This window comes from Chiloscyllium punctatum, chromosome 39, assembly GCF_047496795.1.
Source record: "Chiloscyllium punctatum isolate Juve2018m chromosome 39, sChiPun1.3, whole genome shotgun sequence".
NCBI classification, from domain to species: Eukaryota; Metazoa; Chordata; class Chondrichthyes; order Orectolobiformes; family Hemiscylliidae; genus Chiloscyllium; species Chiloscyllium punctatum.
The window spans coordinates 14,138,394-14,153,864 of record NC_092777.1 but is presented as its reverse complement, the minus strand read 5'-3'; the positions used below and the strand labels follow the sequence as shown (position 1 = coordinate 14,153,864).

The window sequence follows — 15,471 nt, the reverse complement described above, 5'->3', positions numbered from 1 at the left end:
CCATTTGGATACAGAACTGCCTCAAAGGTAGAAGACAGAGGATGCTGGTGGAGGGTGGTTTTTCAGACTGGAGGCCTGTGACCAGTGGAGTGCCACAAGGATTGATGCTGTGTGCACTGCTTTTCGTCATTTATATAAATGATTTGGATGTGAGCTTAAGAGGCACAGTTTGTAAGTTTGCAGATGACACCAAAATTGGAGGTGTAGTGGACAGCGAAGAAGGTTACCTTGGATTACAATGGGATCTTGATCAGATGGGCCAATGGGCTGAGAAGTGGCAGATGGAGTTTAATTTAGGTAAATGTGAGGTGCTGCATTTTGTGAACGCAAATCTTAGCAGGACTTATACACTTAATGGTAAGGACCTAGGGAATATTGCTGAACAAAAAGACCTTGGCATGCAGGTTCATAGCTCTTTGAAAGTGGAGTTGCAGGTAGATAGGATAGTGAAGAAGGCATGTGGTATGCTTCCCTTTATTGGTCAGAGTATTGAGTACAGGAGTGGCTGTACAGGACATTGGTTCGGCCACTGTTGGAATATTGCATGCAATTCTGGCCTCCTTCCTATCGGAAAGATGTTGTGAAACTTGAAAGGATTCAGAAAAGATTTACAAGGATGTTCCCAGGGCTGGAGGATTTGAGGTATAGGGAGAGGCTGAATAGGCTGGGGCTGTTTTCCCTGGAGCGTCGGAGGCTGAGGGCTAACCTTATAAAATCGTGAGGGGCATGGATAGGGTAAATAGACATAGTCCAGAACTGGAGGACATAGGTTTAGGGTGAGAGGGGAAAGATATAAAAGGGACCCAAGGGGCAACTTTTTCACGCAGAGGGTGGTGCATGTGTGGAATGGGCTGCCAGCTGAAGTGGTGGAGGCTGGTACAATTGAAACATTTAAAAGGCATCTGGATGGGTATATGAATAGGAAGAGTTTGGAGGGATCTGGGTCAGGTGCTGGCAGGTGGGACTAGATTGGGTTGGGATATCTGGACGGCATGGACGGGTTGGACCGAAGGGTCTGTTTCTGTGCTGTACATGTCTGATTCTGAGTCGTGTTGTGGGATCTTTTACATTCACCTGACAGAGCAAATGGTTTATTAACTCATCCTTTTAAAAAAAAAATGAGACCTCTAACAATGCTGCACTCATTCAACACTGCACTCCTTCAATACTCCACTGAAATGTCAGCCTAGGTGTATGCCTTAGATTCTGATGCCAGTCACAGTTCCCCACCTGCCCCATTGCTTACGTAAATTGTGCATATTGGGTGAATGGGCATAGAAGGGGTACAAGTTATCATTGACTTGGAATGGAGTTACAAGAGACCATGGGAAATAGTTGGGAGAAATGGGAAAGACCTTTTGAAATTCCTGTCCAAAAGGTATCAGAATCTAGAGCATGGTTCATCACACCACTGAGTGGGCACCCCATGAGAAGCTGACCTGACTCTGTGGAAATTTCACAGCGGAGCTGCCAGGTCAGGGTGCAGGGTGTCAGCCCGCTCCCTTGCCTGTGTCGGGAAATCCTAGAATCAGTCCTGCCTGTTAGTTCTAAAAGGCATAAGGTTCATCCCAACTCTAGGAAAACCAGCTGCAGCTCCTTGCTGAGTTCATGAGGAGAGTTCTGTTTCTGATCTGGGTGGATGTCTCGGATGCTACCTGACCTGCTGTGTTTTCCCAGCACCACACTCTCATGCTGTGATGGTATGTCAGACATGGCCTGTCCATGCACATAGTGAACCCAAGACCCCCTAGGTAATAGGGTGTAGGTTTGCTTGCCGAGCTGTAGGTTTGATATCCAGACGTTTCATTACCTGGCGAGGTAACATCATCAGTGGTGACCTCCAAGTGAAGCGAAGCTGTTGTCTCCTGCTTTCTATTTATATGTTTGTCCTGGATGGGGTTCCTGGGGTTTGTGGTGATGTCATTTCCTGTTCGTTTTCTGAGGGGTTGATAGATGGTATCTAGATCTATGTGTTTGTTTATGGCGTTGTGGTTGGAGTGCCAGGCCTCTAGGAATTCTCTGGCATGTCTTTGCTTAGCCTGTCCCAGGATAGATGTGTTGTCCCAGTTGAAATGGTGTTTTTTTTCCTCCGTGTGTAGGACTATGAGGGAGAGGGGGTCATGTCTTTTTGTGGCTAGCTGGTGTTCGTGTATCCTGGTGGCTAACTTTCTTCCTGTTTGTCCTACATAGTGTTTGTGGCAGTCCTTGCATGGAATTTTATAGATGACGTTGGTTTTGTCCATGGGTTGTACTGGGTCTTTTAAGTTTGTTAGTTTTTGTTTGAGCGTGTTGGTGGGTTTGTGCGCTACTAGGATTCCGAGGGCTCTTAGCAGTCTGGCTGTCATTTCTGAAACTTCTTTGATGTATGGTAAGGTGGTTAGGGTTTCTGGCTGTGTTTGGTCTGCTTATAGAACATAGAACATAGAAAATTACAGCGCAGTACAGGCCCTTTGGCCCTCAATGTTGCACCGATCCAAGCCCACCTAACCTACACTAGCCCACTATCCTCCATATGCCTATCCAATGCCTGTTTAAATGCCCATAAAGAGGGAGAGTCCACCACTGCTACTGGCAGGGCATTCCATGAACTCACGACTCGCTGAGTAAAGAATCTACCCCTAACATCTGTCCTATACCTACCATCCCTTAATTTAAAGCTATGCCCCCTCGTAATAGCTGACTCCATACGTGGAAAAAGGTTCTCATGGTCAACCCTATCTAAACCCCTAATCATCTTGTACACCTCTATCAAGTCACCCCTAAATCTTCTTTTCTCCAATGAAAACAGCCCCAAATGTCTCAGCCTTTCCTCATACGATCTTCCTACCATACCAGGCAACATCCTGGTAAACTTCCTCTGCACCCGTTCCAGTGCCTCCACATCCTTCCTATAGCATGGCGACCAAAACTGCACACAATACTCCAGATGCGGCTGCACCAGAATCTTATACAACTGCAACATGACCTCAGGACTCCGGAACTCAATTCCTCTACCAATAAAAGGCAGTACGCCATATGCCTTCTTCACAGCACTGTTTACCTGGGTGGCAACTTTCAGAGATCTGTGTACATGGATACCAAGATCCCTCTGCTCATCCACACTACCAAGTATCTGACCATTAGCCCAGTACCCCATCTTCTTGTTACTCTTACCAAAGTGAATCACTTCGCACTTACCCACATTGAACTCCATTTGCCACCTTTCTGCCCAGCTCTGCAGCTCATCTGTATCCCGCTATAATCTGCCACATCCTTCCTCACTGTCAACAATTCCACTGACTTTCATATCATTCGCAAACTTGCTCACCCAACCTTCTAGCCCCTCCTCCAGGTCATTTATAAAAATGACAAACAGCAATGGTACCAAAACAGATCCTTGCGGAACACCGCTAGTAACTGCTCTCCAAGATGAACCTTTACCGTCAACTACTACCCTCTGTCGTCTTCCAGCCAGCCAATTCCTAATCCAAACCTCCAACTCACCCTCAATGCCATACCTCCGTATTTTTTGCAGTAGCCTACCATGGGGAACCTTATCAAACGCCTTACTAAAATCCATATGCACCACATCTACCGCTTTACCCTCGTCCACCTCCTGAGTCACCTTCTCAAAGAATTAAATAAGGTTTGTGAGGCACAATCTGCCCTTCACAAAACCATGCTGACTATCCTTGATCGCATTATTCCTTTCCAGATATTCATAAATCCTATCTCTTACAATTCTCTTTAAGACTTTGCCCACAACAGAAGTGACACTCACCGGCCTATAGTTACTAGGGTTATCCCTACTCCCCTTCTTGAACAAGGGAACCACATTTGCTATCCTCCAGTCTTCTGGCACTATTCCTGTAGACAACGAGGACATACAAATCAAGGCCAATGGCTCTGCGATCTTCTCCCTTGCTTCCCAGAGAATCCTAGGATAAATGCCATCAGGCCCAGGGGACTTATCTATTTTCACCCTTTCCAGAATTTCCAACACCTCTTCCCTACATACCTCAAAGCCATCCATTCTAATTAATTGTGACTCAATATTCACATCGACAACAATGTCTTGTTCCTGAGTGAATACTGTCGAAAAGTATTCATTCAGTGTCTCCCCAATCTCTTCAGCCTCCACACGCAACTTCCCACTACTATCCTTGACTGGACCTATTCCTACCCTAGTCATTCTTTTATTCCTGACATACCTATAGAAAACCTTTGGGTTTTCCCTAATCCTACCAACCAAGGACTTTTCATGTCCCCTCCTTGCTGCTCTTAGCTCTCTCTTTAGATCCTTCCTGGCTATCTTATAACTCTCTCAATCGCCCCAATTGAACCTTTACGCCTCATCTTTACATAGGCCGCTCTCTTCCCTTTAACAAGGGATTCCAATTCCTTATTAAACCACGGCTCCCTCACACGACCCTTTCCTCCCTGCCTGACAGGTACATACTTATCAAGGACACTCAATAGTTGCTCCTTGAACAAGCTCCACATATCGATTGCACCCTTCCCTTGAAGCCTACTTTTCCAAGCCACACATCCTAAGTCATGCCTCACCGGATCATAATTTCCCTGCCCCCAGCTATAACTCTTGCCCTGCAGTGCACACTTATCCCTCTCCATCACTAGAGTAAAAGTCACCGAATTGTGGTCACTGTCCCCAAAGTGCTCACCTACCTCCAATTCTAACACCTGGCCTGGTTCATTACTCAGAACCAAATCCAGTATGGCCTCACCTCTTGTTGGCCTGTCCACATATTGTGGTTCTTGTGGTTAGTTCCTGAGGAATCTGCGCACTGTATTTTTTGAGTATCTGTTCTTCTTGAATACGTTGTATAGGTGGTTCTCCTCTGTTTTCGGAAGTTCGTCTGTGCTGAGTGTGATGTGGCTCGTTGGAGTAGTGTTCTGATATAGCTTTGTTTGTGTGTGTTGGGATGGTTGCTGGTGTAGTTAAGTATTTGGTCAGTGTTTGTCGGTTTTCTGTATACGCAGGTTTGTAGTTCTCCGTTGTCCTTTCTTTCGACTGTGACGTCCAGGAATGCGAGTTTGGTGTCGGTTTCTTCCTCCTTGGTGAACTTTATGCCTGTGAGGGTGTTGTTGATGATGTTAAATGTCTCTTCTATCTTGTTTCATTTTGTGATGACAAAGGTGTCATCTATGTAGCGGACCCAGATTTTTGGTTTGATGTTTGGTAGGGCTGTTTGCTCTAGTCTTTGCATTACCGCTTCCGCTCTGAATCCTGATAGCGGAGATCCCATGGGTGTGCCGCTGGTTTGTTTGTAGATTATGTTGTTGAAGGTGAAGTGGGTGGTGAAGTGGGTCCATTAGCTTCATGATGTTTTCATTGATAATGTGATTGATGGTGGTTGGGGTGTGTGTGATGGTCTCTTCTAAAAGTGTGGTACCCCCTAGATAATGCTGCAAGGACCTGGACCGTCAGGAGAAGAGGAGAAAAATCACTGCACAAGTCTCCAAAAAAACTTAGTGATTCTGGTGTATTGAAGCGAACAGGAAAGGTTTGCCCTTCAGAGGGTATTTGTGACCTTGTTAACTAGAAAGGATGGTTAATCCACATGGATTATAAACTGTAGGTCTGAATGGGAAGGAACTAAACAGGAAGAGGTTTGGAATTCTTCTCCTAATGGGATGGAGCAGTCATTGGGATTCAGCACAGTAAAAACATTGACTCCATGAATTCTAGAAAATAGAAGCAAATAGGAAAAGGCTGTTGATAAGTTGAGATTTTACAATTGAACATTTGAATCGGTAAGGTATGGGGCCACAGGAGATCTTGTTTATTAATGGGTGGGGCCATTCTGATGGACTCTATATTTTGGAAATGAATTCAAAAGGGTTAAAATGTTCTACAAGCTTGAATATGAAGAATTTTGGTCGATTCACCATAGCAGACAAGGCCACAGGCCAAGAACTGGGAAGTGGGATTAGTAAAATTAGAGCTTGATGATGAGCATAGACATAAAGGGCTGAAGGGTCTCCATTTGTGCTGTAATACTCTACGACTTGTACTTGGGTATTACACATAGGATGTAAACAGAAGTTGGGAATCCAGTGGATAGAAGAGTGAGTGGAGATTACTTGAAAATTACAAAATTGTTAAAGGGCTAGGCAGGATAGATGCAGAAATGATGTCTTTCCAGGCTCAGGGATCTCGAACCTGGAGACAGTTTCTTCGCTCAAAGAGTGGTGAGTCTTTGGAATTCTGTCTCCCTTTCAGCTGAGTGAGACTAAATGCTGGCTGGATCAGCATGTGGACACACTGACATCTGGTTCCACAAGCTACTGCCACACAAGACTCCACACAGTAGCAAGAAAAATTCCGGGGAATGGAACAACATTAGAGACTCAATCATTTGAGTATGTTTGAGACAGGGATCAACAGATTTCTGGATATTAATGACGTCAAGGGATATGGCATTGAGGGAGTACAGGAAAATGGCATTGAGGTTGGTAATCAGCCATGATCAATAAGGGTGGATCAGGCTTGAAGGACCGAATAGATTACTCCTGCTTCTGTGTCTCTATCCAGACAATAGAAGGTGCATCATGCAGAGCGACAAAGGCAGGACTTTGGGAACACAAGCATTAGTCCTGTATTCATCGTGTCTGTTGAGGTGCTAAAATAGAAATACTGGGGACAAGGGTTAAAAAAAAACTTTACAAAACAAATGGAATAGGATATAATAAAATTAAATAAAACAGGTCTACACTTAGTAGATTTAATTGGATCCTGACCTAATATGAGTTAATCCACTGATGAATCAAACAATTTAACTCTCTTCAAAGGTCTGGTTATGAAGTAGTAAACTCCAGGTACTAAATATCGATTAAGAAGTGCTCAGTGGTGACTGTTTCTCCCAGGGAACTGCACTCAGTGAGGTCAGTGGAGCATGTTGCTGTGTGAGCACTGCCCTGCCTATAGCCCATGAGAGGTAACGGAGCCCTTGACCCCAATGGGTCACTGACAAAAAGAATGAGATGCCATGGGAAAGGGAGCCAGGTGGAACAGGACAATGAAGTGTCCTTTTCAGGTTGGAAAATGTTTTCATTTCTAGTCAGGCATGAATCTGGAGGTAAATACTTTCTTACTAAGCTAAGACCTTGCACGTTGCACATGTGTTATAAGATTTGCCTCAAAGCATTAACAGTAAACCTGATGATTACATGTCACTGAGCTAATGGACTGGGAAGAATGATGACAAGGGTGGGAATGTCTTTGATTTTCCACCCCCCTTCTCATTCTCTTTCCCTTCTCTCCTACCCACCTCTGCTGAGAGTTAGGTGAAAGTTAAGGAAGATTCTCCTGCAGTTTACTGCCTTACATTTCAGATTATTCTTACTTGAAATTTTCTGAACTGGAAGAGCCCACCTTTATCTGGCTGAACCCAGAGCTCTTAAAGTGAAAGAATGTCAAAGGCAAATGTATTTTTTGTGGGTGTTGGAAATCTGATGTGGACAAGAAATGTTAGAAACCCTCACAGGTGCATGAGGAAATGGGGTAAATGCTTCAAGCCACTGACCTATCATCAAATATTACAAACATAACGTGTTTTAAGCCATTACAGAAGCAGCAAAAGTGGGAGAAGCAGTATCCTTTGCATAACCCTCCTGAAGAGGTTTCTGAAAAGGTGACGCTTTGTGAAGTGCAGGATAGGTACAGCTGGGGGACACTGTGATTGGAGAGGCAGAGAATTGGGTCAGGTCAAAAGCTTTCACCTGTGAATGAGGAATTGTGGGATTGAAGAGTGTCAACACATGTGGAGAACTGAGTAAAATATGAAGGTCTTATTGGAAGTCAGAGGACCTGCTCGTGGGTCTGCTCCACTGGTCAAAGTGGCCATCAACAGGTCCAGACAGCAGAGGTGAAGGGGGGGCCATAGTTCCCTTCATCCAGGGTTATGTTAGTGCCTCGGTGTCCTTGGAGAGGTAGTATGTGGTTCTCACCAACACACTCGATCCCTTTATAGAGAGGTGGGCACTGTGGGCGTTTGGAATCTCTTATTGCTCGTTCTGAATGCATTTTAATTTAGTTCTCCTCCCTCTCCTCCTGCCTTTCCCTCATCTTTGTTGCCATAGTACCTCCAGCTGACAGGCTTGTATGTAAATGGAAGAATTGGAAACACCGGTGATGTAACGATGGTGGGTAACATGTAGGAAGTTACACAGGTGATAGAGGCCTAAAGCACAAAAAAGGCCCTTCAGCTGGTCAGAAGTAATTGTTAACCATTCGAATCCCTATTTCAAGGGGGATTTGGTGATGGGAATAAAGCGGTTTAGTTGTGTGTGAATGCACTTGTGAATATAAAGGAGAAAAGTCACTTGTATCCCTGCAGGCACCCTCACTCGCCATGCCTCAGTGCCTCCCCATCAACGCCAGGGCTTCTCCAAGAGCCAGCAGAGTTCCTTGACCACGTCACAAACAGACGATGCTTACCAGCTCTACCAACAGATGTACTCGCAGACACTGCCCGCCCATCGCACCTTCAACCATCCTAGTTACAGCCGCAACAATCACAACACCGAGAATAACGAGATGTGTGCAGGTAAATCAGTATTGGAGATGATGGCAGGTGGGATTGTGTCTTCCCAGTGAAATGGTAGTCCCTATGGAAGAATAGGGAGAGAGTACACTCTCTGCGTCTGATTCCCTGAAAGCCCAGGGGTCGCTTTCAGAGATTGTGTGCATCTAGTGTGAGGTATTGCTACCCCCAGCTAAAACTTTAACTGGGTATGTTCACCTTTTTTTTTATCAACAGAGAAACACCTGAGTGGCCTCTTACCCCAACTCGCTGAATATTCCCCAGAGGCTCAGACTCTGGTTCTGGAGTTTATATCGTCAGCACACTCACAGCAAGAGTGAATATTTCCGCAATTATTTTCAGGTTGTCAGTCTTTTGATAACCTTGTGAGACGATATTTGGGCTTACTTTGAGAAATCTTGGAGAAGGATATTATTTAAGAATGTTGCCTACCACCTCATTGCCTCGTGAACCATTTCCCAAGACATAAGTGATACTAGAGGTACCTCAGTACTGGTAGTTAGCAAGGCCGAGGAAGGAATAGCAATGAGACACGGTTGTGACTTTAATCCAAATGAGGAATGCCATTAGCTCAACATCACACATCCACCCTGTGGACAGACTGAAATTATTTCAGAACCTTCTCACGTAAGACTCCATCTGGTAGATTGTATGTTATTGTTCAAAAGGTTTTGGTCACCTCCTTATCTCATGATGTGACTTTCTATCCAACAAACTTAGGTTGCATTCCTCTGAGGCACCTTGGAAAGTTGTACAATACTAACAACACCTACTTGAATGAAATGCAGCACCTTTCAAGTCCTAAAACATCCAAGACACATCATAGTATCTTACTTTGAAAGAAGCTGACTCTCCGCCAAAAGAGATGATGAGGCACAGCCAGAGCGAGTATTGAGACGATTTGTAACTCCAGTTGAAGTTCTGGATGTAGGTTTGCTCGCTGAGCTGGAAGGTTCATTTTCGGACGTTTCGTCACCATACTACGTAACATCATCAGTGAGCCTCCGGATGAAGCACTGGTGGCATGACCTGCTTTCTACTTATGTGTTTAGGTTTCCTTCGGTTGGTGATGTCATTTCCTGTTCTTTTTCGCGGGGGGCGGTGGTAAATGGGATCCAAGTCAATGTGCTTGTTGAGAGTGTTCTGGTTGAAATGCCATGCTTCTGGGAATTCTCGTTCATGTCTTTGTTTGGCTTGTCCTAGGAGGGATATGTTGTCCCAGTCGAAGTTGTGTCCTTCCTTATCTGTATGTAAGGATACTAGTGAGAGAGGGTCATGTCTTTTTGTGGCTAATTGATGTTCATGTATCCTGGTGGCTAGTTTTCTGCCTGTTTGTCCAATGTAGTGTTTGTTACAGTTCTTGTAAGGTATTTTGTAAATGACATTATTTTTGCTTGTTGCCTGTATAGGGTCTTTCAAGTTCATTAGCTGCTGTTTTAGTGTGTTGGTGGGTTTGTGGGCTACCATGATGCTAAGGGATCTGAGTAATCTGGCAGTCATTTCTGAGATGTCTTTGATGTAGGGGAGAGTGGCTAGGGTTTCTGGATGTGTTTTGTCTGCTTGTTTGGGTTTGTTGCTGAGAAATCAGCGGACTGTGTTCATTGGGTACCCACTCTTTTTGAATACACTGTATATATGGTTTTCCTCTGCTCTGCGTAGTTCCTCTGTGCTGCAGTGTGTGGTGGCTTGTTGAAATAATGAAAATAATGCAAAGAATCCTAGCTACCAGGATACATGAACATCAACTAGCCACAAAAAGACATGACCCTCTCTCACTAGTCTCCTCACATACAGATGACGAAGGACACCACTTCGACTGGGACAACACATCCATCCTAGGACAAGCCAAACAGAGACATGCACGAGAATTCCTAGAAGCATGGCATTCCAACCAGAACTCGGTCAACAAACACATTGACTTGGATCCCATTTACCACACTCTGAGAAAAAGGACGGGAAATTACATCACTACAGGAAATGGCATCACCAACCCAAGGAAACCTAAACACACAAATAGAAAGTGGGCCATGCCACGAGTTACTGATGATGTTACCTTGTATGGTGATGAAACGTCTGAAAATGAACCTTCCAGCTCAGTGAGCAAGCCTACATCCACCCAGCCAGAGGTTTGGCCAAAGGGATGGGTTTTAATTAGCAGAGAATAGAGACACAGAGAAGTTTCAGGTGGGAATTCCAGCGATTAACACAGTATGTGCTTGAAGGTAAGATGCCAGGAGAGTGGAGGAACATGGAGTGGTCAAAGAGGATGACGACAATGAGGCACATCACCCATCAAGCTCCCCTTCCTGCTCTCCTGCATGTGCGATGCAATGGAAAATGATGCAATCCAATCTTTACAATTCTGACAGAAGGTTCCAGAACCCCTGTAGATAGTCAGCTCAATTGATTAAAAGAGTCGCATATAGTTCATTATAATGCCAACAGTGCAGGTTTAATTCCCATGCTAGCTGAGGTTGACTTGGGACCTATTTCCTTGCCTACCCCACGTGCGTGGAGTGATACTCCTCAAACTATATAACTAATTCTCTCAAACACTGAGACATGTTTTTCTGTCTCTTGGGATGGCTATCTAACTATGTATCCTGGTCCAACTGCTCTCAAATAATGCAAATCCTTGGTCATGAGGACAGTCAGATAACTTCCAGTCTCCTGTTTCCTCTTAACAGTAGTTCCTCAGCCCCACTTCCTTTGTTGATTTTAAATGTATTGAACTTTATTTCATTCTCTTGTGTCTTATTCTATGTTCTGTTTGCATCTCTCAATTCTCTCAGTTACCTTTTGTGATATTATACTGGGCTGTCTCTCTTCGGGATTAGTGGTGCTGGAAGAGCACAGCAGTTCAGGCAGCATCCAAGTAGCTTCGAAATCGACGTTTCGGGCAAAAACCCTTCATCAGGAATAAAGGCAGTGAGCCTGAAGCTTGGAGAGATAAGCTAGAGGAGGGTGGGGGTGGGGAGAAAGTTGCATAGAGTACAATGGGTGAGTGGGGGAGGGGATGAAGGTGATAGGTCAGGGAGGAGAGGGTGGAGTGGATAGGTGGAAAAGGAGATAGGCAGGTAGGACAAGTCATGGTGACTATTACTGAGCTGGAAGTTTAGATCTAGGGTGAGGTGGGGGAAGGGGAAATGAGGAAACTGTTGAAGTCCACATTGATGCCCTGGGGTTGAAGTGTTCCGAGGCGGAAGATGAGGCGTTCTTTCTCCAGGCGTCTGGTGGTGAGGGAGCGGCGGTGAAGGAGGCCCAGGACCTCCATGTCCTCGGCAGAGTGGGAGGGGGAGTTGAAATGTTGGGCCACGGGGCGGTTTGGTTGATTGGTGCGGGTGTCTCGGAGATGTTCCCTAAAGCGCTCTGCTAGGAGGCGTCCAGTCTCCCCAATGTAGAGGAGACCGCAACGGGAGCAACGGATACAATAAATGATATTAGTGGATGTGCAAGTAAAACTTTGATGGATGTGGAAGGCTCCTTTAGGGCCTTGGATAGAGGTGAGGGAGGAGGTGTGGGTGCAGGTTTTACAGTTCCTGCGGTGGCAGGGGAAAGTGCCAGGATTGGAGGGTGGGTTGTTTGGGGGCGTGGACCTGACCAGGTAGTCACGGAGGGAACGGTCTTTGCGGAAGGTGGAAAGGGGTGGGGAGGGAAATATATCCCTGGTAATGGGGTCTGTTTGGAGGTGGCGGAAATGTCGGTGGATGATTTGGTTGATGCGAAGGTTGGTAGGGTGGAAGGTGAGCACCAGGGGTGTTCTGTCCTTGTTACGGTTGGAGGGGTGGGGTCTGAGGGCGGAGGTGCAGGATGTAGACGAGATGCGTTGGAGGGCATCTTTAACCACGTGGGAAAGGAAATTGTGGTCTCTAAAGAAGGAGGCCATCTGGTGTGTTCTGTGGTGGAACTGGTCCTCCTGGGAGCAGATCCGGTGGAGAGGGAGGAATTGGGAATATGGGATGGCATTTTTGCAAGAGATAGGGTGGGAAGAGGTGTAATCCAGGTAGCTGTGGGAGTCGGTGGGTTTGTAAAAAATGTCAGTGTCAAGTCGGTCATCATCTGCAGTCATTGTTTTTACTGGGCTGTCTCTCTGTCTGTCAAAAGTGTAAATCATCAAAGTGGCTTTGTAGGTGTGGTTGCTATGAGGACAGTACAGAGCTGTACAGACAGGAAATATTACGCTCCATTCCCAGTCTGCACTGTACAGGGCAGCCATGTGATTGACAATCCATCTACCTCCACCGCCAACGCTCAGTAGCATCAGTGTATGCCATCCACAAGATGCATTGCATCAATTCACCTAAGTTTCTTCAATAGCACCTTCCATACCATCTTCGAAGGTCAAGGGCAGCAGATACATGGGAACACCACCATTTGCAAGTTCCCCTCCATGCCACTCGCCATCCTGACTTGGAAATTAAAAAAAAGCTCAGTCAAAATCCTGGAATTCCCTCCCTAAGTGGGATTTAGTTAACCTGATGCCAGCTGCAGCCCTTGTCCTCCCAGCGTCTAATCCATCATGTTTACTTGCTGCTTCTGTTTTAAACAAAAACTGATCGCTGACATTTTCACATCATCCCTCTTCATGTGCTTGGTGTTGTCATGCTGAGTAACTATTGCCACCAAGTGGATAGTTCCATACCTGCAAATAATCGTAGTGTTTTTTATAGAGTGGGAGGAACAATGAACTGAGAAACACCAAGGTACATGATAGAGGTGGTTAGTCAGGGATGAACGATGAGCCAGTGGGAGGCGGGTGATCTAAATGGTTGCCGTGAGGAGAGATGAGACCGAGACTGAGGCACATAGGGAAGGAATTACACACTGACAGCCAAAAACAAGGCTACTGCTGGTGAATTGAAAGAACAGGATAATGCACAGCAACGTGAATTAATCTGACATTTTCAAGGGGGAACAATATCACCAGGTGCTTTACAGTGGTGAAACCAGACAAAATAGTGATTGAAGAAGACATCTCCAGTAATATTAAAGTACATTTTTAAATGTCCAGGATGTTCCAAGGTGCCTCCTATCCACTGAGTTTTTTCCAACGTGCAATCTTGCTGGTTTTGAAGAGCAATGAGGTGACCAATTTCCACAAAGCAAGATTCCACAAACAGGATGATTCAGAAGTCCATCTCTCTTAAACGTAGCTTGGTGGAGGGATACTGTCACATCATCTTTTAAAGCCTCCTGAGAGAGCTGACAGGAGCTGTGTATTTCTCTCCGCAGTGTTGGAACCACAATTCACATCTTGGGGGTAGAGCTTGGAGTCATGCTGAAACGGGAGATAGAGGGACATTGTAAAGGAATGGTTGCAGTGTGTTTGATCTCACATACTGACAGCCTCTTGGCGGTACCTCTCTTCATTCAGTGCCATGTGTCACATTATCCTCTTCTTCTGCAGGCGACAGGAACAGCGTGGGCAGTACAGGCAGTGTGGGCAGCATTCGGAGTGCTGGTAGTGGGCAAAGTACAGAGAGTGGTAATGGACACACCGCTACCACAGGCTTGGAGAATGGCAAGGTATGAGAGCACAGCCTACTCACTGGAGCCAGCCTCAACATTGCCCGACAGTGATGTACTTCCAGCTAACAGATGGGAAACAGCAAAAGGCTGTTGGGGCCTTCAAGCCTGCCCCTTCTTTGTAGATTGCCACCTCATCACTAGGCACTTGGTCTACCTGTGGGCCTCAGTGAGTTTCCTAAACCTCCTAATGTTCCAAATTCCTCCCCCTCCCCCCCCAATACACCTCTCCAACCCCTACATCGCCCCTCCCCAGCCCTTATGTTACCATTCCCCAGTCCCTACATCACCCCTCTCCCAGCCTGTACATCACCCTCTTCCACTCCCTACATCACCTTTCCCCAGCTTTTGCATCACCCTAGCCCCATTCCTTCATCACTCCTTCCCCAACCCTTTTGTCACCCCTCTCTCTTTCCTTCATTGTCCTTGGCCCAGCCTTTGCATTACCACTCCCCCAGCCTCTACGTCACCCCTCACCCACCCCCCCCCCCCTCCCCCCCCCCCCCCCCTCGGATTCCCTTCATCCCCCTTGCCCCAGCCCCTACCTCGCCTTTCCTGCACCCCTTCATCACTCCTTCTCCAGCCCCTTTGACACCATCCCCCACTCCCATCCCTCTCCTCCCCTCCCCCTCCACCCCCAGTAGGGACATTGAAAACCTCATCCTTATTCAAAGTACTAGAGTTTGCTGAAGCAAACACAGGGGATGTTGGACAATCTCAGCCGCTGTGGCAGAATCTGTGGATAGCGAAACAGAGTTCATGTTTTGAGTCCAGCCACTCTACTTTAGAACCATAGATGCTGCCAGACCTGCTGAGTTTCTCCAGCAATCTGTGTCTGTTTCGTATTTTCAGCATTTGCAGTATTTTACTTTTATGGGAGTTTTGTGGGTCTTGCTGGGATATTTTGGAGGATTTTACCAGGATATTGTAATGATTCCTATCTGGATATTTTAGTGGGTCTTGCTGGGACATTTCAGTGATTTTTTTTTTGCTGGGATCTTTTGGTGGTTCCGAAGAGGTTACTTTGGTGATTCTGGGCGTAAACATATTCCTTAAACTCCCATTGGCTCCCCTATTGTGTCCACTCTAATCTCATGTTTTGGTTTCTGGCAGGCTGTGCCCCCTGGTGGGGATCAGGCACATCAGCAGGTCTGCAGGGGCACAGAGAACAGTGGCAAACAGCTTGACCAGCCTGCAGGTAAGAGCCAGCCCACACCTCACTTTCCACATCTGGCTCTGAGCCCACTGTGCATCATCGAACTCAGAATGTCACTCTGCATCATTGTTATAGATCACACCATCAACATGCCCAGACACACACAGACACACACACCCACACACAGACACACACAAACCCTTATGGGTCTTTTGAGATCACTGTATGAAGTCAGTGCTGAGT

At 46.1% G+C, this 15,471-nt stretch overlaps 1 protein-coding gene across 5 annotated transcripts in view; it reads left to right on the top strand.

Moving 5' to 3' along the window:
* LOC140463836 (caskin-2-like) overlaps positions 1–15,471 on the top strand; it is a 292,300-nt gene that overhangs the window by 242,783 nt on the left and 34,046 nt on the right. For all 5 annotated transcript variants that reach the window (XM_072558217.1, XM_072558221.1, XM_072558218.1 and 2 more), the window contains 3 exons: positions 8,340–8,549; positions 13,954–14,072; positions 15,186–15,270. In XM_072558217.1, coding sequence (XP_072414318.1) covers positions 8,340–8,549; positions 13,954–14,072; positions 15,186–15,270 — 414 coding nt within the window. The remainder of the gene's footprint in view (positions 1–8,339; positions 8,550–13,953; positions 14,073–15,185; positions 15,271–15,471) is intronic.